Here is a 22,262-nt window from a genome sequence, read left to right as displayed (position 1 = left end):
CAAGAATTTGTTCTCACACCCCATTTTGTGCTCATAATTTATAAGGCCCCATTTGCATTCTAGAGGACCCCGGAGTTCTGGCTCCCAGCATGCTCTGCTGCGACCCATTGGACAGCACTCCTGCCCCACCTGCCCCATATACTATAGGTCTCATTGTCATAATCACCCCCCTCCTTATATTCCCTTTGTTCATGCTGGACTGTGGCACATACAGGGCCAAAAGGCTTAGCTGGGAAATCTGTTGCCATGGGAACCTAGAGATGGTTACAAAAGTGGCAGAGCATGACATGTGGATTGGGGATAGGGCTGCCAACTGGCCCGCTCTGGTGCCTTCAGTAATTAGCAGGAGATGCTCATTATCGCTGGTAGATCAAGCAATTGCGAAAGCCCACCAGCGACAGAGGGCATCTCAACCCGACAGAGGGCATCTTAGACTGTGGCAACTGTAATGAGGGAGGGGGAGATCAGTAGGAAGTTGGACTTTTGGGCACTCTGGAAGAGGAAAGCAGCCAGTGTGTGATAGCAGGATGTTATTCTCTGTAAAGGAAAGGGGTGGGAATTTTTAAGGCAGAGTGAGTCTGAGAGCCAGGACTCCTGGGTTCCCTCCGTGTGTACGCCTGAGCAGCATCCTCCCTGCCCCCTTCCTCTGACTCGGCCTGATCCCTTCCCCTGCTATGCTGGGTGCTTGTGGATTCGTCCCCCGCCTGTTGCCATGGAGACCCATCTTCCAAATCTCAGGCCTGAAGATGCTGAAGGCTGGAGAGAAGGAAGGGAGGGGAGAGCAAAATCACCTCTTACCCTGCACCTGCACCCCCGGGTCTCCCTTCCCCAGAAATCCCACTCTACGGGTTCCAGCTGCTTGGGGTTTTGTAGAAGACTTCTGCCACTTAGACATAAATTGGGAACACAGGTCCATAATTAAGACTAATTAGCACATATTGGTTACCCAGTTAGCACCATTTAGTCATCCTGGCATACTCACATTTGGGTGGTAAAGGGGTGGGATTTTTTTCCTTTCTCTTTCAGCGCAGGATTTTTGGATGAAGATGGGACTCTCATCTGCTGTAGTAATTGTGTTGCGTTTGCAGAAACCAAGAGCATTTTTTCACAGCATTTCATTTGGCGTACAAGTTGGGTTAACCCATCCATGAGGGCAACCGAGGTAGTCACCTAAGGCAACAGATAACAGGGGTTGCCTTCCTCTGTCCATCCACTCACCTCCACTGCTGCTTGTCTTCCCACTCCCTGGACTGGAAAAGGAAGAGCAGGATGGAGTGGAGGAGGAAGTGGAGAAGAGAGTGGTCAGTCAGTGCTCTAGCTCACCACTCTAACCTCCTCTACACTTCCTCTTCCACTCCGTTCTCCTCTTCCCAGCCTTGACAGTGGGAGGAGGAGGGACTAATACATCACCAGGTAAGAGGTGGAGGTGGCATTCAGCACTCCCCCTCCGATGCTAGGAGTCTTGGGCCAACTCAAGATTGGATACTATGAAGAAGGGGCCCAGACAAAACAACAATTGTTTTGCATGGTCCTCTGTTCAATCCAGTATCTCCAACTTTTTATAATATATATAAAAATAACAGGGCTAGGAATTTAGGAAAAGGACCCTGATTTATACTCCAGAAGAGCCACCACCAGGCAGAAAAGACTACTGTATATACTGCACCAGATGTGCAGTTGCTTAGCTGAGTATAGAGAGCCTCAGAGATTTGTTTTGAATATCAAACTGACATTAACTTCACTGTATTAATGCCTACAATTTCTCCTTTATTTTATTCTGTTTGTTAACTTCTTTCTCCCCTCATTCTTCACTTCCTGCTCTGCCTGTTCCCTTCCCATATTTGGTTTGTAAATCAACATCCATCTTGTTCTTTTTCAACCATTTTTTTTCTCGCCCTCCCTCACTCTGTCCCCTTCCTCAGTTTGCAGCTTTGTCGTGCACAAGAGATGTCATGAATTTGTCACCTTTGAGTGTCCAGGAGCTGGGAAAGGACCCCAAACAGATGTAAGTGATCCCTGTCACCCCAGATCTCCTGGCTTCTTGGAAGGGTGTGTGTGTGTGTGTGTGTGTGTGTGTGTGTGTGTGTGTGTGGTTCTAGAGAGTGGAATATTGTGGGGAAGGCTTAGGAACCAGAACTTCAGGACTCACCGCCACTCCTGGTGAGCGTCCCGGTTTCCTTGCTATTTATACTGCTTTTGACAGAGAAAGCAAATATCTTCATGCTCTGACACTGTCCCAGTTCTCCACAGATGTCCTTGGCCTGGAATCCAAGGGAATGCCTGAGAATGGGAGAGAGAACTCAGCTTCTCGGCTTTCCTGCTCCATTTATACACATGAGAGCAGAAGACAAACTCCGTTGGATCAGATAAAAAATCCATCTAGTTCAGCTTCCATTTCTCACAATAGGCAGCCAGACACTGATGGGAAACCCAAAAACAGGACATGAAGACAATAGTTCCCTCCTGATTTTATACTCCCAACAACTGGCAGTCAGATGTATACTGCCTTTGAACATGGAGGTTCCACATAACCATCGTGACTACTAGCCAGTGATAGGCACACTATTGTGCATGCACAAGTTTACACAACCATCTCTGGACATACCTTCAGATATATGTGTATACATACACAACTTCATGCATCCATGCTGGAGTGACGTATATTTATTTCACATGTGCACCCCTCTTGTAGGAAGATTCCCTTGTAGATCTTTGTGTGTACTTCATCAATGTCCTTCAAGGCAGGACTCTTGGCTATTAGCCATTATAGCTGAAAGGAACCTCCAGGTTCAAATGAAGTTTGCTGCTGAAGATCAGTTGCTGGGTTGCAACTGGATTCATGAGAGCTATTGCCTTTCTACCCCTATTGTTAAATGACTTCCCAGTGGTGCGTGGTTGGCCACTGCACTGGGAGAGGCAGGATGCTTTTGTCTAACCTAAAATAGTTCTTATTATGTTCTTAGAATTTACAACCCATTGTATTCCTTCCTATGCATTCATTAATGAAATTAAACAATTTCTTATTGCTGCAGTCTCACTTATGCTCCTCACTTAAATGTGTTTTTGCATGACGTGCACACACTGATTTGTGTCCCTGAAATCATACTGCACATGCATAAGGTGGTAGATTCAATCCCTGGCATCTTCAGCTTAAGGGTCACGTAGCAGGTGATGGGAAAGACCTCTGCATGAAACACTGGAAAGTGTCTTCCAGTCAGAGTAGACAGTACTGAACCAGGTAGACCAGTGGTCTGACTCTGTACAAGGAAGTGTCCTAAGTCTGAAAGTGTACGCATTTCATTGGCCCATGCTGTCAAGCATGGCTTCCTGGTAGTCAGGAAATATGTACCATGTACCCTCTTCTAACATGTACTCACCTTTATTTACACACTGTGAGCACTGACACAAAAATGTGCCTTTTACTCAGGTGCTAATTGCATATCTGCATTCAGGATTATGCATTTGCTTTTCACAAGTATTTTAATTTATATGTGTTCTCACATTCAGCCACCAAATTAAAGAGTAAAGGTATTAAGAATCTCTGAACAAAAGTATAATGGAGAGGTTTCTGAAGGGGACTGGTGTGTGGGAGGGAGTTGGGAGCAGGGCCCATGTATTTTTCTGCACATTTAGAGAATAATGTCCAGGCTGAATCCATTCTCACTTATGATGCGTTACTGTGTATTTCCCATTTTGCAGGATCCCCGGAACAAGCATAAATTTAAAATTCATAGCTACAGCAGCCCCACCTTCTGCGATCATTGTGGCTCACTTCTCTATGGTCTGGTGCACCAGGGGATGAAATGCACCTGTGAGTAACCATTCCCCCTTTCCTACCCCTGTTGTGTGGTCTGTTGCAACAGTCATGTGCTCTTGTCTAAGGTTGTTTGGTTCCAATTGACCCACCCACCTCTGTTATCCCCTGTAGGCTGTGAGATGAATGTGCACAAACGTTGTGTCCATTGTGTGCCGAGCCTGTGTGGTGTGGACCATACAGAACGCCGGGGACGGCTGCAACTTCACATTGAAACATTTGGAAGTGATGAGATTCGTGTGACAGGTAAGAGTTGGTGGTAGAAGTGGGGTGGGGGGAGAGAAGGAACTATAACACCCAGCTTCTCCCATATGAACCTGTCAGTTCATTAACATCTTCATCAGGTGCCCTGCTCTTGTGTTGGAGGTTAGGTGGGTTGCTCCAGGATTACAGTCTTCTTTGTGGTAGTGCTTCAGCTGTGGAATGCCTTCACAATAAACATTCAATTCTGTCTCTTCTACTACATTAAAATGCCTAGGCTATTGGCAAGCTAGATGTGACCTCTACTGTTGCTTTATGCTGCTGATAATAGTCTCTTAAATCTAAGGACCAAACTTGATGTTGCAGGGTGACTGATTGAAACCACTGAAGCTTCAGTCTTTGGCCACAAAGTTTACCTGTATAGTGTGTGAGGATTAGAAACTTGCCCCCCCCCCCCCAAAAAAAGAAAGCAGATATGTTTGGGCTGTTAAAGTTGATTCTTAAAGGACTAACTGAATGTAACATACAAAGAAGTATATGATAACCCTGATGTCATTTAAAAGATAAAAAGAAGATGATTTGGAAGGTTAGAATTTGAAGTGGAGAAATGGGGAGGGGGTCCCTGCTTGCGGTTTTTCTGTTCCAAATGGCTCCTCTCATGCATTTGAAATATGTGTTTGTAAAGGGAAATTTGTCTGTGTGCTCCATGGGTGATAGCAATAGTGCTAAAGCATATGAAGAGCCCTGCAAGATTAGCCCAAGGATCAATTTAATCCAGCACCCTGTTTCTCTCAATGGCCAAGCAGGTGCCTTCCCAAGAAATCCACAAGCAGAGCAGGAAGGTAGCATCTCCTCACTGCCCTTTATGTCCCTCCACCACCCAATCCCCATAACTGGCATTCAGGGGTACAAAGCCTTGGATTGTTTCAATTATTTATAATGGCTAATAGCTCTAGTTATCGCAAGGACATCTGCAAGAGGGATCTGAAGGCCTTAGGAGTGGACCTCAACAAGTGGGAAACCCTGGTCTCTGAGCGGCCCGCTTGGAGGCAGGCTGTGCAGCATGGCCTTTCCCAGTTTGAAGAGACACTTGGCCAACAGTCTGAGGCAAAGAGGCAAAGAAGGAAGGCCCATAGCCAGGGAGACAGACCAGGGACAGACTGCACTTGCTCCCAGTGTGGAAGGGATTGTCACTCCCGAATTGGCCTTTTCAGCCACACTAGACGCTGTTCCAGAACCACCTTTCAGAGCGCGATACCATAGTCTTTCGAGACTGAAGGTTGCCAACATGAGCTCTAGTTAGCCCTATCCTCTTCCATAGATTTGCCTGACTGCCCTTTTAAATCCACCTTAGCGAGTATCCATCACGGCTTCTTGTGACTGCAGATTCCATAAGTCATTTTGTGGAGAAGTACTTTATTTTTATCTGACTTGTATCTACTGCTGATTAATTTCAAGAGCTTGGTGGAGCAATTTTCGAGGCAATGAGTGGGGGAAGGAAAGGGTTAAGTGTGTCCTTTCCCCACCCTCCCCCACTGCTTCTGTACTCCAAATGTCCAGCTCCCAGGGCTGCTTTTCCATTTGTGCATCTTCTTGTCTAGCTGGGACACACACAGCCCAGACTATGCATTCCAGAATCCATTTTTTGCTTGTCACAAGGAAGGTTGCTAAGAGCACTGAAGCCCTGAGCCCTGCTCAGCCTCCTACCCTGGTTTCTGAGATCTTGGCAGTCATTACTCTTGCATACTTTAAGACATAAGAGAAGCATAGAGGCCATTCAGAATGCCTCCACCTGTGTAATGGCTCTGGAATGCAATGCTTCATGTAGCCAAGCAGGTACTGTTCAGTTGGGTCCAAGCTTGGTTGGAGCTAGCTGCTATCTGTTCTTGGTGTCCCAGCAGTGATGGGTTTTCCTCAGAGTGTCCTGTCTCTTCCTAGTCCTGATCCCTTTCATTTTCATTAGATTTTGTCTCTGGTAGCTAACAGGTCCTAACAGTCAGATGAAATCTCCGAACAGAGTGACTAAAGTGAACCTGAGTAGATTTTTAATGTTCTGGAGCCAGAATGGGTTGCTCTGCATGGCTTTTTCTTTCCCTGTCCCCAAAGCAGGCAAGAACTGAGTAAATGTTGCAGATATATGCATCGTTGCTTGATTTGCACAGCTCATGCACACGGGTCACAGGATTCTGCTCCGAAACTAGGTCTGCCTCAGTGCAGAGTCTCTTTTTTCCTTTGTTTGAGTGCAAATATCATGCAACAGCCCCACACGTATTTTAGCACCTAAAGCATATACTTCTTTCTCTGCATTCCCCCCTTTTCCCTTTCTTTGTAGCTCTCTGAAAATTCAGCAAACAAGACAGACAGATGATAGGGCTGTAACTCTGCCCTGGGCTCTGCAGAAGGGAAGATAGTCTGGTGAAGCAGAGCTGGGTAGCTAGTGACTAGGGAGCAGGAGGGCCTGGATCTGCCTGGGTGGAATGTGGGTTTGAGTGAGAGGAGGCTGGGAGCTAGAACGCCTGGGTTCTATTCCGAGCTGTAGAGCTTGACATCCACTGCCTCTGCTTTTCACACCTTCCCCTGCACACTTTTTCACTCCCTTTCGCCCTCCTGGAACCAGCACGTAGGTGGTGACAAGAAAGCCATTGCGCCGCTGCTGCTGCTTCTTGACATGAAGGGATTTCCTCACCCACCACCCCTCTACTATCTTTTACTATTTTCCCACACACACGAGGGTGGCAGCAATTGCTGCTGAAGCAGCTTTCACGGCCAACAGCAGGTGGCCTGGAATAGAAGCCAAGAGAACCTCCCCCCAACCCACTGAGAGAACGCAGGAGGTCTGTCTTCCCACCCACTCTCCCTCTCCTAACATACTTACTCTGTTGGAAGCTAATTCCATGTCTCCCCGCTCCCTCTCTTCTGTTGTCAGTTGGCGAAGCACTTAACTTGATCCCAATGGATCCCAATGGTCTCTCTGATCCCTATGTGAAACTCAAGCTGATTCCTGATCCCAAGAACCTAACGAAGCAGAAGACCCGGACGGTTAGATCCACCCTCAACCCATTGTGGAACGAAACTTTCATTTTGTAAGTTCTCAAATGTATGGAACAAGCTTAGATCACTCCCCTTTTTGAGGGCTCCAGATGCCTGCGTTGGCTCGGTCATGAGAATGGATGATGGCCGGATCCCAAAGGATCTCCTCTATGGAGAACTTGTGCAAGGAAAGCGCCCTACAGGTAGACCACAGCTGCGATACAAGGACATCTGCAAGAGGGATCTGAAGGCCTTAGGAGTGGACCTCAACAAGTGGGAAACCCTGGCCTCTGAGCGGCCCGCTTGGAGGCAGGCTGTGCAGCATGGCCTTTCCCAGTTTGAAGAGACACTTGGCCAACAGACTGAGGCAAAGAAGGAAGGCCCATAGCCAGGGAGACAGACCAGGGGCAGACTGCACTTGCTCCCGATGCGGAAGGGATTGTCACTCCCGAATTGGCCTTTTCAGCCACACTAGATGCTGTGCCAGAACCACCTTTCAGAGCGTGATACCATAGTCTTTTGAGACTGAAGGTTGCCAACATACAGGGGCTGAATGTACGAAGGGCCACCTTCTTTCTCACTGCAGCCCATGCCAGTGTCTTCTCATTTGGAATAAAAATCCTAGCCATGCATTATAATCTTGTCAAAATCCAGCGATGGTTTACATTAGAATTTAATAAAGTTCTATGTTAAGATTGCATGCCTCAAAACAAAAACATGCTTTTGGCTTTACTTGCAAGCTACTCCTCCTGCACACAGGATCCAAGCTATGAGCCTGGGTGGTCTGCATCAGTGGCAGTCCTAACCACTGTGCCACCCCGGGGCAAGCCTGACCTTCTAAGCTCAAGTTTCTTTGAAAAACTGGACGTGACATTTTCAGGCCTCGGCCTCTGGAAGATCTTAAAAATGTCAGTTCCGGCTTTTGGAGAAAACCACCTAGGAGCTGTGTCACCTCAGAGAACTTGCATACATGGACCTGCCTAGATACATCACTGGTCTGCTTAGATGTGTGGGAGAGGTGAACAGGAGTTAATGGATTATGTATTGATTACATTTGCAGTCTAAATACTGAATCAAAAAAGAGCAGATCCCTTCACTGAAGTCAATAAATGAAGCCCAATAAATGCAATACTGAAAGCACTAAGCTTTATCCCTGAACCCGGGGTCACACTGATCAGCATTACTGCCTTAGAAGGAAAAGGATTGGTCAATTTAGACACTGAAAATTGGGACCAAAGTGTATGTTACAATAAAAATGTGATTTTCCGTTGTGTGTTTGTCCCTCCCCCTCCCCCCCCCACACAATAGCAACTGTGGAGGGACCTGAAATGGATTAAGAGCACACCTTTTGGAGGGCATAACTGTTTGCCTCCACCATGGTCCCAAACATCCCCAACTGCTATTTGGGGCAAATAACACCTGGGGTGGGGATGTGGGGGCTGGTTCAGACTGGGCCCCTGGTTGGGGCAAAAAGTTCAGAGTCCCTCCCTACACTGTGGTCCAAATCTGGTTCAGGTCATCTGGGACACACATGCACACCCTGTTGAATCAGAGCTAAGGTCTAGCTATTCCAGAATCCATCTTGTTATTGTGAAACCTTCAAGATGCCCACAAGTACACAGCCTTCTCCCACTGCTGCTCCCTCCAGCAATTGGTATTCAGTGGGATGCCACCTCTCAACAAGGAGGTTCCATATAATCATTATGCCTAATAGCCATTGATTTACCCCAATCTCTCCTCTGTGCTCCTCCCCTCTCCCCAGCACTCTTCAGCCAGGTGACATGGAGCGACGTCTCTCCATTGAGGTGTGGGACTGGGACAGGACAACCCGCAATGACTTTATGGGAGCCATGTCCTTTGGAGTCTCTGAGCTTTTCAAGGGCCCTGTGGAAGGCTGGTAAGGGGAAATTTGGAGAAGCTGAAACAAAGATGGAAGAGGATGATGGGGTAGCTCAGGGAACCACTGGTGGCTCATTTTCTCTCTCTTTCCCCGTCCGTCTTTGCGTCTCTTTGGGTTTTTATCTGTTTGCCTTGATGGATCTGTTTCTCTATCTATCTCCATCCCCATCTGCAACTGTCTCCATCAAACATCTATCCTTTTTCACTCATTCCGCTCTTCCTTTACTGTCTCCTTCTACTTTCCTCTGCTGCACCCATCTTCCCAACCCACTCCCCTCCTCTGTTCCTCTTCTTGTTCTCCCTTCTTCTCCTTGCCCAATGTCCCTGTCTGTGTGGCTGTCCCAGGTACAAATTGCTCAATCAGGAGGAGGGCGAATATTATAGTGTCCCCGTGGCCGATGCAGAAAACTGTGGGCTGCTGCAGAAATTTGAGGTAACCCTGTGGCTCTCCCTGACATCACTTGGATCTGCACCCCCCCCCCCGTTCCCACACTGTATGCCCAGCCCAAACACAAAGAGCACACAATTCCACAGCTAGGGGTGCTGTTGTGATCAAAGGAGCAAGGGTGGGAAGGGAATAAGGAGGGATCACTTGTTTTCTTTAAGAATTTGAAGGGAGGGTGAACTGGTGGTCAGATTGTTAGCTGGCCATGAATTAATTGGAGAGGATATTTCTGACCAGGAGATAAGATGGGATAGAGTTACTTGTGCATTTGTCTTAGACTTGGTGTTTTTGACTTTCAGGCTTGCAACTTTCCTCTGGAGCTCTATGAGGTACTCAGATTTCTTCAATTGCTTTTTTCCATGTTTTCCCTGATGGAATGGAATTAGGTGGAGGCAAGCCTATTTTTAGTAGTGTGTGCACATGGGAATTGTCCAGGGTCTTACACATGAAGAGGGCCACATCAGCATCACCAAACTGTACACCAGCTGAGAAGAGAAGCAAGTAGGACCTCAACGTACATTCAGTCATCAGGGCTTTAAAAAGCCTTAGGTGGAAGTTTGCCCTTGTTGCCTTTAAAAATGTGATTTTCCCAAGACGGCTTACAAATTACAGTAATAATGATAATGATCTAAGAGTGTCTACAGTCAGGCCAAAGGTCTGCTTCTGCCAACAGTGGTCACCCAGAGGTTCATGAGATGTTCATAAGTATATCATAAGGGAGAAAGCCATCCCCTGTTGTTTGATTGTCCCCAGTTTCTGGTATTCAGAGGCAGCACCAGTTACATTCTTAAATTTCTATAACCATTAGTATCTGGTTATAGTAGTAGGGAGGGCATTTTATTGCATTTTATGTCAGTGGGGGCAAAGTATTATACCACCATGTCGCAAACTTAGGGGGGTTTGGGGTGCTCAGAGTTCTTGGTTCTCGAACCCTAAAGCCCTCAAGGCCCCCCTGTCCAGTGGTACTGCCACATAAGAACATAAGAACAGCCCCACTGGATCAGGCCATAGGCCCATCTAGTCCAGCTTCCTGTATCTCACAGCGGCCCACCAAATGCCCCAGGGAGCACACCAGATAAGGGAGCACCACCAGTGCCAGTGGTGTGCCAGTGCCTCAGTCCAGGGATACTGAGACCCTCTAGGCTTAATTCTATCCCTTGCAGGCACTGAGCTCTTTCCCCAATTAGAGCTTCGGTCCTCAAGTTATTAGACCTCAATGAGCACTTGGTAGTTTGCTGAACGGCTAGGCAGGATTCTGAATATTTGTCCCCAACAGACAGTGAAACAACTTAGTAAAAGAGATTTTAGTTTATTAAGTACATAAGTTTACATAAAGTTACAGTAAGGCAGCAAATGCTAGAGGCATAAACATCTAGGAACCATATCAGCAATAAAATAATAAAGCTAGCTGGCTATCTCTATTAGTCCCTATCTCTCACCTGGGTCAACTTCTCTTGTAGATCTTTTAGCTCCAGGCTACCTATGAGGCCAGGTGCCCATGTTGGACAATTGGAGCTCACAAGTGTGCAGGATGTTGCACCCAAAAACTCTGTCCAAGAAGGCACCTGCACACCCCTTGGGGCACTCAATATTATACTTCTTATGCTAATAGTGCTGAGGTGACATCATACTTATTTAGACTGTCCAATCAGAAACTTTTGAGGACAGAACCTTCTTAAAGTTGACCTGGTTGCTTGCCCTCTTAGTTCTTACCCCTCCCAACTGGAGATCCATAGCTGCATTCCATTCTGCTTGATCAGGCTACTAAGGTGTTAAACATTCCAAGGGGTTGTAATTCTTGTTTATTTACTCACATTCTTGCATCTGGGAACTGCTAGCCATTTCTCCCTTACTGACTTAGTTTGGTTCAGGCTCCACATGCTAACCTAGGCCTAACATGTACATATTCATGACACACCCACTTCCTCCATCCAAGGCCCCAATATAGAATTCCCCCTCATCTCTGTAACTCCTTTTAGAAGACTAAAAGGATATTAGGTGTTCCAACTATGGAACTCCTGCACCACATCTAGTTTGACCCTCACATATGAGCCCTATTCATCCATTATCAACATGGGAAGGCATGCACTCTCCCTTTGTTCAGTGCTTGTCTGCAGGGGAGACGATTGTATGCCTGCGTTCCCACAGATTGTCCAGAGATCCTGCTTTAAGGTGTTTATGAGGAATTGTTCATGTGCTACAAATCTTTTACTGCTCATGCACACGCTTCCCAAACTCCCTCTCCTCTCTAGGAATTGTGGGACATGCACAGAACATACATTCTTTAGAAAACTTCTGCAACTCAGCAGATTCCATTCCAGTAACACTTTGAAAGGGGTGCACATGCCAGACTATATTGACTGATGTAGGTCAGCATGCTGCTGCGGTGGCACAGTTGTGGTGGATCACGACTGTGTACATCTGTGTTTCCTTTTCTCTTTCCACCATGTACCCTGCAGAAGGTTCGTCATGGCCCCATCCCATCACCGTCCCCCAGTCCAACGGACCCCAAGCGTGGCGGATTCTTTGGCACCAACCGCTTTCACATCTCTGACTTCAACTTTCTCATGGTGCTGGGCAAAGGCAGCTTTGGCAAGGTGAGCCTGCTGTAAGGCTATAAGGGATGAGTGTGCATGGGGAGGTGCTCTATGGGTGCAAGTTCTTACATGGTGACACATGTTTTGGGGAGTGCATTTGCATTTGCATTTGAAGATGTAGCATGAGAAAAAGAATAACTGGCACGTGAGGTTATGAGGCCACTGCAGTCCTGCCCCAGAATTCGGTGAAAAATATTCAAGGCAACTAGTAAATTTAAAAAGTTCAGTGGCATTGCCAATGCATGATCTCCCTGGGGTGGATGTCACCCCCCCCCCACTGTACAACACCCCCCTTACACCCTGTGCCAATGAGCAGCGGCCTGGGCCCTCTGGCACCTGGAATATACAAGCACAAAGCACAGTACCCAGAAGCGGTTTGCCGGTGACTTGACGACACAATCAACAAATTGCTTCTGGGGGCTGCAGTTTGCAGCCGTTCAGATACGAGGGCAGCCAGGAGGGCACCGGCCTGTGCACCAGGGCAGACTGTCCCCACCTGCTATGCTACTGCAACAGCCTAAAAAATTATGTAAAAAATGATACAGAAAGCAACACCAAAAGCAAATCTAAAACTGGCAGGAGCAGCCAAAATTTCTAAAAATCTGAGGCAGTCAAGGAGAGTAAACTCTCAGGAAGGCTGAATGCTTGCCAGAATAAAAATGTCTTCAGCAACCAACTAGTTAGAATACCATTTGGAAGGAAACCAGATGACTGGTTCCACAGTCTTTTTCATGTGTGCCGATCAAACATCCTCTGAAGGAGATGGGACGTACAGAAAGGCCTGCTTGCACTACCTCATCTTAGAGGGTCGACAAAGCCAAACAGGAGGAGGTGGCCTTCATTTTAGTTCTTTGGAGTTCTTTAGTGCTTTGGAGGCTGTGTGCTCCCCCTCATTGGTGCTGGAGCGTGCATATACCCAGAGGATTTTTCTTTGATTTTAGATTACAAACAAGCTATCCTGGGGGCAAATACTGTGGCAAATACTATTTTAAGACTTTGAATTTAAAAAATCAACGGCATTGTTATCATCTGGGCAAACCCTTTGGGTTGGAGACCAAAACTACCTTTTTCAGTATTGAAGGGCAGAAGCATTGTTCCCGGTGGCTTGCGCATGAATCCCACCATTGTCTCTTTTCAGTCTTTGAAGGTGTGGTGCGCTGCATCACACTTGAGAGCTGGGGCTAGAGTGTCAGACCAAGGAAACCCAGGCTCAAATCTCCACTAAGCATGAAACCCACAGAGGAATTCTGAGCCAATCACTGTCTCTCCAGATTGCCTGTCTTGCAGGGTTATTGTTTAAAGTGATGGGGAGAGCCACATTTGCTACCCTGAGCAATGTGAAGAAAGGGCAAGATGAAAACATAATCAATGAATAAATTGAAGTGTTCCCAAAACTTATGAAATCTGTTTGACCAGGGATGACAATGGGGCAAAAGAGACGTGTGCACACCAAGGAATACAATATCGCTATCATATCATCTTTTTGCTTGTTTAAAAATTCTTGCCTGATTGGGTTGAGAGGGGAGTTTTGTGGGAAGGGCAGTAGAATAAATCTGGCATCAGCACAGATCTATCAGGGTGCACTGTTGATGTTCTCCCTCTGGCTCTGCATAAGGATTGGACATGGCCGAGATGTTCCTGCATTGTTCTTTAGCGTTGGGAGTTAAAAATGGGGGCTGCCAATTTGGCTTGCCACTGAAAGAAGCCAAAAAGATTTCCTTCCCTGCAACCTGGGTAAAGCCGTGCCACAAAAAGGGGGTGGGGTGGGGGCTGTGACGGCACTGGAGTTTTCTTCTGGCTGCTGGGGTGGTTCTTCGGAAAGCATCAAGACTATGGGGTTCTCTCTCCACAGGTGATGCTGGCTGAGCGCCGTGGAACAGACGAGCTGTACGCCATCAAGATCTTGAAGAAAGATGTGATCATCCAAGATGATGATGTTGAATGCACTATGGTGGAAAAGCGGGTTTTGGCCATGGGGGAGCGTCCACATTTCCTAACCCAGCTGCACTCTACTTTCCAAACTGCGGTAATCCCCTTGGTTACCTCCTAGGGGCTGCCACCTGATTTTAAAAAAAAACCTTTGTTGTTTAATCATGCAAGTATACTTAGAAGTTACCTTCTATGGAGGGAATGCGTCTTCTAAACATGGTTAGCAGTTTTAAAAACTATGCATTTGTTGCCCAATTAGGGCATTAGTATATCGAAATGTTTGTAAATTGATTAATCTATCTAACTGGTTAATTAACTAATTAACCAAATCCTGTCCCAAATCCTATCCCTGGGAATCACTAGCATGCTGTCAGGCACGCCAAAGACAGCCCTGCCATTGCAGAATCCCCTCTTCCAGCAGCTGCTGCATGGACACCAGTGCAGCAACTGGACAACTGTGTACCATCAACAGGGTGCAGTCTGGCTGCTAGTGCAACCCTGCCAGCAGCGGTGGAAAAAGGGCAGAGAGCAGGGTGAAAAGAGGGCGGGATGAGGCAGTCAGCTGCTTCTAGATCCTGAACCCGTTTGCCAAACTGGGATACACCCCCAGTGGCTCTGACGTGCTATGCCAGCAACATAGCATATGTAGCTCAGAGGAGTCCCATAGGGGGCTGTGTGCAGCAGCAGCCCACATGTACAGGTAAGCCTTAACCCTCTCACCCCTCAGCCTCTCCACCACAATGCAAAGACTGTCCTGCCATTGCAGAAGCCCCTCCACCAGTGGCTGCTTTTTGGACACCAGTGCGGCAGCTGGAAAGCCGCACTCCAGTGGGGTGCAGACTGGCCACCAGCACAACCCTGCCAGCGGAGAGGTGGAAATAGGGCAGAGAGCAGGGTGAGAAGGAGACAAAAGGAGGCAATGCAATGAGGTTTGCACTGGATTTGGTGGCCAGTGTAGCAGCTGCATAGAACTGGACTGTAAATGGCGCTGCTGTATTACCTGCCCAGAGTGGCAGGGAAGGAGAGGGACGAGAGCATTGTGCATTAGCTGGTTCCTTTGTTTTGTCTGTCTGGGTTGGTAACGGGCACATCCTGGTTTTTTCTTCAAGGATCGGCTCTATTTTGTGATGGAATATGTCAATGGAGGAGACCTCATGTATCACATCCAGCAGGTTGGAAAATTCAAGGAACCTCATGCTATGTACGTGAGTCTCTTTGAGTGCTTGACTGAGAACAGATCTCTCTCTGCCTGTGTGCCCCTGTATATAAACCGTCTCCTCAACCCAAAGGATGGTGGCATGATCTGAGGGCTTCCATCAACACAGGCCTTAAGAGCAGGGCCTGTTCAGAAATGTCCTCAAATCATTTGTTAATTCTCCAAGGCTTGCAAAAAGGCCAACATCCATCACCACCCTCACAACGCCCAGAATACCCAAGGAGGTCAAAGTCACCATGGGAGACAATTCTTTGTTTGTTTGTCCTACATGTTTCAGGTTAAAAGGACACGGGGGGGGGGGAACTCCCAACATTCTGGGATATGCTTAAAGGGGGGGAGGAAACAATGCATGCTTCATTTTCAGGCATGTTCTTAAATTAAATGCAGGTGTGCACAGGGTGAGAGTGGGGGAGTTTAGTGTGTTTGCACAGATCACCTATTTTCCCCTGCTTTCTCCTTGCCTCCATTTTTTCCGCTTCCCCTATTGCATTCCCTGCTCTAAGTTTTAGATTGTAAACTTCTTAGGGCAGGAGCTGGTCTCTTTGTTATCACTCTGTAAAACACCCTGCCTGGTGAGGATACTACAGAAATAACGACAAACCCTTAGAATCCAATGAATGAACATTTGCACTACCATGTGGTAACACCATGTGGTAATGACTTGGGTCAGAAAGCCTATGTTCCTAGTAATGTGTGAATGGTGGCTCAAAAGCTGACTATTTTCCAGGTGCCTGCTGCAGGAAGCCAATATATATAAAGGAATAATAGGTGGGAAAGCTCCAGATATTGAAAGAGCTTGGCTAGAAAATGCACCTGCCTGTATTTTTCAAATGCAACATGCAAAGCAGCTTTCAGGGCTACCAAAAGAATTCATTTGATGATCCTGTAAGATGCCATTCTCTCTTCCCTGACCTTTTCTTTTACAGGTTTTATGCTGCAGAAATTGCAATTGGTCTGTTCTTCTTGCATAATAAAGGAATTATTTATAGGTGAGTCTATATTCTCCCCTGTACACGCCTGCCTGCACTTTAGATCATAGTCCTTCCAGCCCTTGCTGCAAATTTCCCAGAGAATCCTGGACATTGGGCTCCAACCTCTCCCCTTCTTTCCCATTCTCTCTTGCCTCCACACAGCGGTTGAAGCCACTCTAGCACACCGTCCTTCCAATATCAAGCTCAGGACTCATAGCCCAGATTCTGCTTCCAGATTGTCCTCTTGAACCACATAAATGTAGCTGTAATCTGGTGCCCTCTAGTGAGGTGACAGGAGGTCGGCAGATCGTTCACTCTGTCTTTCCTGCCCAGGGATTTGAAACTGGATAATGTAATGTTGGACGCCAATGGTCACATTAAGATCACAGATTTTGGAATGTGTAAAGAAGACATATTTCCTGGTGTCACCACCCGGACCTTTTGTGGAACACCTGACTACATTGCTCCAGAGGTACAGAACCCTCCTAGTTCTCTACTTCCATCACACAAATCAACTATCCCTTCTATAAAATATGGGGCTTCTCCTACTCTCATCAAAATTCATTTTCAAGAGTATTCCAGTGTCCATGTTTCCAGGACCTCTGAACAACATAGGCAAGACCTACTGGTTTCTGGAAACAATGGACTCCTGGTTTCAAACTTATTTTTATTGCTGTTATTGTAATTCCCTTATGCAGATCTATGGTATATCTTTCTATCTTCTCTCTTGGCACTAGAGCTTGGGGTTATTCAACAACGTTAATTGGAAAGCAGGGACTTTTCTCCCCAGCCCAGCACATGTCTGGTATTGGAAGTTCACTCCCCGTCCCCTGGCATTTCTTGTTTACCCCACAGAGCCTTGGGAGGTGGGGGTGGGTTGAACTGAGATATTGAATGAAGATAGTATCCCAGCTGACCTCACTCCTTTTCCAGAGGACCCATGAGTCCTGGTTTCCAGCTCTCCAATCTAATCTCCCATTTTCCCCTTCCTTAGATTATTGCCTACCAGCCTTATGGAAAGTCCGTGGATTGGTGGTCATTTGGTGTCCTTCTGTATGAAATGTTAGCTGGCCAGGTGAGTGTGCTCACTGCCTCTTCCAATTCAAGGAATGTCTTTTTGGTATTAAAGGAAGTTGTGCTGATAGGAGACTTGAAGTTTAGCAATATGTAAGTAGGGAATATTGGATCTCAGTGATGGCAAGAACCTGATGGGGATTGGTGTTCTATATTTTCCCAGAGAATGTTCTAAAATAATAAATATTAAAAGCATAATCCCAGTGGAGATTTTATGGGCTGAGCAATAGGCACTACTTGTGTGTGCCCATTTGTGTTTTTCACAAGGGTAGCTGGGTCATGGGAGTCATTTGCTTTCCTTGTCTGTGATGGTATGGCGGTGACCACTCTAGATTCCAAGGAGCATGGCTTTAGTAAGAGGGTCCTGGGATGAATCCTATGGAAAGTGGATTACAGAGGAGATCCTAAGAGATTAGACTAAGGGCCCAATCCTATCTAACTTTCCAGCACGGATGCAACCACAGTGCAGCCCCAAAGTAAGGAAACATACATTATCTTACCTTGAGGAGGCCTCCATGACCGCACCCGCACTGCAGGATGCAGCACACACCCTGTTGGCATGGCTAAGCCACTGCTGAAACATTGGATAGGATTGGGAGGTCCTCTGGAAAAGAAGAAGTATGATTCTTGTGCATTCCTTGTGCAATCATTAGGGGAGGTGTGCTGTTCCTCCTTTGGCTGAGACTTGGAAAGGTGGAAGCAGGAAGCACAAGTACCTCACGTTTTCTCTATTGCTGCTTCCACCATCCTTGTGAAGGAGCTCAAGAGTAGCCGGGCCCAAGATTCCAAAATGAAAAGTATTTCATGGACTGAATTCCACCCACAATCTGGCTTCTGAAGATAGCTAAACTGGGAGAGGTATATCTCACATTTCTTGTTCCTCTTCTCTCTACCCACAGCCACCATTTGATGGGGAAGATGAAGATGAACTCTTCCAATCTATCATGGAGCACACAGTGTCCTATCCCAAATCTCTTTCACGAGAGGCCGTCTCCATCTGCAAGGGGGTGAGTCCTGGATCAGAACTGGCATCTTCCTAAGAGGAGCAGCCCCTCTCCCATTCCCTCCTGCTGTGCCAAAGGCCAAACTTGATGTTACAAGACAAACTTGGGCACCCTAACTCCATGAATTCCTTGTCACTCTAATATTGGTGGTGGCAGGCAGGTGGGGGATACCTAAACTTTCCTCCATCCAGTGATTCCTGCAAATGCCTCTCTCCAACATCAGCTATTTTTAACTTTTTCCTAGCCTGGTTCTAAAACTGAAAGTAACCTTGGATAAAGGGAAAAACAGCTGGAGGGGGAACTTTGGCAGGGGAGAATCAGCAGAAGTGGATGGGGGTTAAGCACTCCACAGTCTCAGCAAACAAAGGCTGCCTGCCCATGGTGCCCTGAGCCACATGGCCTTGGATTGGAGCCCGTGTCCCTTCAGAAAAAGATGAGGGCCTTGCTAGTGAACTTCTCTCCTTTTCCCCAGTTCTTGACCAAACATCCACTGAAGCGCCTGGGATCGGGACCAGAGGGGGAACGCGATATTCGAGAACATGGCTTTTTCCGTTGGATGGACTGGGAGAGGCTGGAGCAGCTGGAAATCCCTCCACCCTTCACTCCCAGGCCAGTAAGTAGCTTTCAGTCCCCAACTAGCTCAAGCAAATTCAGCAAAGCAGACTCATGTAACCTAGCCACATTGTGTCACATTATGCATGTGGCAAGCAGAGTTCTGACACCCCCACACCTTTGGTATTCACATGTAGTCTTGCATGCATCAGTTAATAGCATGCATTGCTTCACATATATCCACTCAGGCACAGCCTTGCATAAAGACCTGCACTTGTTCACATGTGCAACGCCAAACATGCAGTCAGTTTTACTATTGCACATCTGTCTGTTGGCAGATGCAGTATGTATGCCTGTTCATATCTAACCATATCATATGGTTCTACATTCACTTCTGTTCACACCACCCTTGTCATGCCCACTGAAGAAAAAATGATAGAGGGATGTTCTTTTCCCTCTCACACAACATCGGAACGAGGGAACTTCCACTACAATTGAGTGTTGGGAGAGTTAGAACAGACAAAATAAAATTTTCTTTACCCATAAGAACAGCCCCACTGGATCAGGCCATAGGCCCATCTAGTCCAGCTTTCTGTATCTCACAGCGGCCCACCAAATGCCCCAGGGAGCACACCAGATAACAAGAGACCTCATCCTGGTGCCCTCCCTTGCATCTGGCATTCTGACATAGCCCATTTCTAAAATCAGGAGGTTGCACATACACATCATGGCTTGTAACCCATAATGGATTTTTCCTCCAGAAACTTGTCCAGTCCTCTTTTAAAGGCGTCCAGGCCAGATGCCACAACCACATCCTGTGGCAAGGAGTTCCACAGACCGACCACGCGCTGAGTAAAGAAATATTTTCTTTTGTCTGTTCTAACTCTCCCAACACTCAATTTTAGTGGATGTTCCCTGGTTCTGGTATTATGTGAGAGCATAAAGAGCATCTCTCTATCCACTCTGTCCATCCCCTGCATAATTTTGTATGTCTCAATCATGCCCCCCTCAGGCGCCTCTTTTCTAGGCTGAAGAGGCCCAAATGCCGTAGCCTTTCCTCATAAGGAAGGTGCCCCAGCCCAGTAATCATCTTAGTCACTCTCTTTTGCACCTTTTCCATTTTCACTATGTCTTTTTTGAGATGCGGTGACCAGAACTGGACACAATACTCCAGGTGTGGCCTTACTATCGATTTGTACAACGGCATTATAATATTAGCCGTTTTGTTCTCAATACCTTCTCTAATGAAAGTGTGTGATTATTCTGTGGAACCCCTTGCCACTGGGTGTGGTGATGGCATCTGGCCTAGATGCCTTTAAAAGGGGATTGGACAAGTTTCTGGAGGAAAAATCCATTATCGGTTCAAGCCATAATGGGTATGTGCAACCTCCTGATTTTAGAATTGGGCGATGTCAGAATGCCAAATGCAAGGGAGGGCACCAGGATGCAGGTCTCTTGTTGTCTTATGTGCTCCCTGAAGCATTTGGTGGGCCACTGTGAGATACAGGAAGCTGAACTAGATGGGCCTTTTGCCTAAACGAGTGGGGCTGTTCTTATGTTCTCATGATAACCAAGACTCAATTTGTTTTGTTCTGATTCTCACCTTCTTTTTTGCTATTTGTTCCCTCACAAATATTCAAAAGGGAAAATAATATCACAGTTGCAACACAATGGAAATTGAGAATGGAGATGTGTGCCTCTCAAATGCCAGGTTTTTCTTTTCATTTTAAAATATTGCCTTTTTTCAAAAGTTTGTTTGGCATGGAGTTTCACTTCAATATCGTATGGCATTATTTTTAAACAACCTTCACATCAAAGATGTCGTTGCTCCATACCCTCTTCTCTCACCCCAAAATGCAAATGCAAAAGTGAGAACCTTTAATAGCTATATTTTTTTGCTTTTCAGAGTTTTAATAATTACGTTTTTCAAGTTTTCTATTTTTTCTTTCCATTTCTTTCTTGAGATTAAAATATATGTCAAACAAAACTCAAAAGGTTAAGAAAAAAAAATACGTTGGTTAAAAACTGAATTTGTATTGGCTCCCCCCCAGTAATGTAATTTAAAATGCAATCTTATGCAGTCTCAGAAATGTTCAATGGAGTTCAGTAGGTCCTCCTCCCCAAATAACCATGTGTAGGACTACAGCTTGAGTAGCTTAACTCTTTAGAATTTTAGCAAGTAAAAAAAAAGGGGAGGGGAAAGGAGTGTTCATTAAAATATATATATTAACTCTTCCTTTTTCCTTTTCTCTTTTCCTTTTCCTCATTCCTTTCATCTCTCCATTTACCCTTCACTTTCCTTCTCCACAAATTTCAGTGTGGCCGGAGTGGTGAAAACTTTGACAAGTTTTTTACACGAGCACCGCCAGCGCTGACTCCTCCAGACCAACTGGTCCTGGCGAGCATTGACCAGAGTGAATTCCAGGGGTTCACTTACATCAACCCCGAATTTGTGCACCCATCCACATTGCAGACGGGAAGTATCTCCCCAACCGGCATGCCCCTCTCTCCGACAGGGATGCTCCCTTCCCCTACCTCCCTAGTGTGAGAACAAGACCCTGGTGACCTTTGACCCTAAGAGCCCTCAACCAAACCTTGCCCATAGAACTCTGCTCCTGAGAGCATGACTCCAGCTCCAAGCCCAGCTCTAACCCCAACCATGACTTTATGACCCCTGGAGACATTTTGTTAACTGCCCCCTCTGGTGTGTTGCTTCCTTCCCATACCTCCATTAGGCAAAACCAAACTGGCACGGTTAAGAAAGAGCATGCACACCAGTGTATGCATACTATATATATAGGGAGGGGGCAGAGGCAGAGAGAGAGAGAGAGCGAGAGAGAGAGAGAGAGAGCTATTTAAAAAAAAAACATGCATTGGAGTCTTCTCAAGTCAAAGTATCTTTTTTGAGCTTCAAGTTTCACCGAGGTTATGATCCCACCAAGGCCAACTTTATCAGGCTTCATTGTAAGGATTGTTCAGGAGAAACGCTGGCTTCACATGACCAGAATATAAATAAAATATGGCCAGAAAGCTAGCAGCGAGGGGACAGATTGTCCTTTGCTTGTGGCACCACTATGGAAAAGGCTAAACCCCCTTAGAGTTATGCTCACAGTTAGCACTTAACAGTTGCTGTGAGGGAACCAGCAGAGGACGGCCAAAGCGAATCTTAAGGACTAGTTAGTAGATCGCATGGGAGCAGGCCATCTTTCAGAAATGACCTTTATTTGGCAAGACTTAGGATAGCTTTTGGCAAATGTCGTGTTGTGCTTATTTTGTAAAATGGGTCACGGGCAATAGATAGGTGCTGTGCTTAATTTGTGAGAAGTGATAAATATTGTGGCTAAACGTTGCCTTGAGACTTCTCAACCTGTCCTCTGCCTCTTGTTCTTAGTTTACTACATAGCTACAAAGTGTTGGTAAGTGGGTTGAGTAAAGGAGCAGTACAACAGGACTGTATTTAGATCCAGATATGTGGTGAAGAGGTCACAGAATGCCATAACTCAACTTTTATCTTATCCCCTACAAATGAC

The 22,262-nt window shown here is 46.4% G+C and overlaps 1 protein-coding gene across 1 annotated transcript in view; it reads left to right on the top strand.

Annotated features, from left to right (window-relative positions):
• Window positions 1-21,280, top strand: part of PRKCG (protein kinase C gamma) — a 44,252-nt gene extending 22,972 nt beyond the window's left edge. Inside the window, exons 3-18 of the mRNA XM_066627688.1 lie at window positions 1,923-2,005; window positions 3,700-3,811; window positions 3,929-4,060; window positions 6,942-7,098; window positions 8,808-8,942; window positions 9,290-9,377; window positions 9,689-9,718; window positions 11,849-11,986; window positions 13,839-14,012; window positions 15,025-15,116; window positions 16,058-16,120; window positions 16,436-16,574; window positions 17,097-17,177; window positions 18,076-18,183; window positions 18,653-18,793; window positions 21,050-21,280. Coding sequence (XP_066483785.1) covers window positions 1,923-2,005; window positions 3,700-3,811; window positions 3,929-4,060; window positions 6,942-7,098; window positions 8,808-8,942; window positions 9,290-9,377; window positions 9,689-9,718; window positions 11,849-11,986; window positions 13,839-14,012; window positions 15,025-15,116; window positions 16,058-16,120; window positions 16,436-16,574; window positions 17,097-17,177; window positions 18,076-18,183; window positions 18,653-18,793; window positions 21,050-21,280 — 1,904 coding nt within the window. The remainder of the gene's footprint in view (window positions 1-1,922; window positions 2,006-3,699; window positions 3,812-3,928; window positions 4,061-6,941; window positions 7,099-8,807; window positions 8,943-9,289; window positions 9,378-9,688; window positions 9,719-11,848; window positions 11,987-13,838; window positions 14,013-15,024; window positions 15,117-16,057; window positions 16,121-16,435; window positions 16,575-17,096; window positions 17,178-18,075; window positions 18,184-18,652; window positions 18,794-21,049) is intronic.
• The last annotated feature ends 982 nt before the right edge of the window (window positions 21,281-22,262 follow it).

Source organism: Tiliqua scincoides, chromosome 5 (assembly GCF_035046505.1).
Source record: "Tiliqua scincoides isolate rTilSci1 chromosome 5, rTilSci1.hap2, whole genome shotgun sequence".
NCBI classification, from domain to species: domain Eukaryota; kingdom Metazoa; phylum Chordata; class Lepidosauria; order Squamata; family Scincidae; genus Tiliqua; species Tiliqua scincoides.
This window is presented reverse-complemented; position numbering and strand designations above follow the sequence as displayed.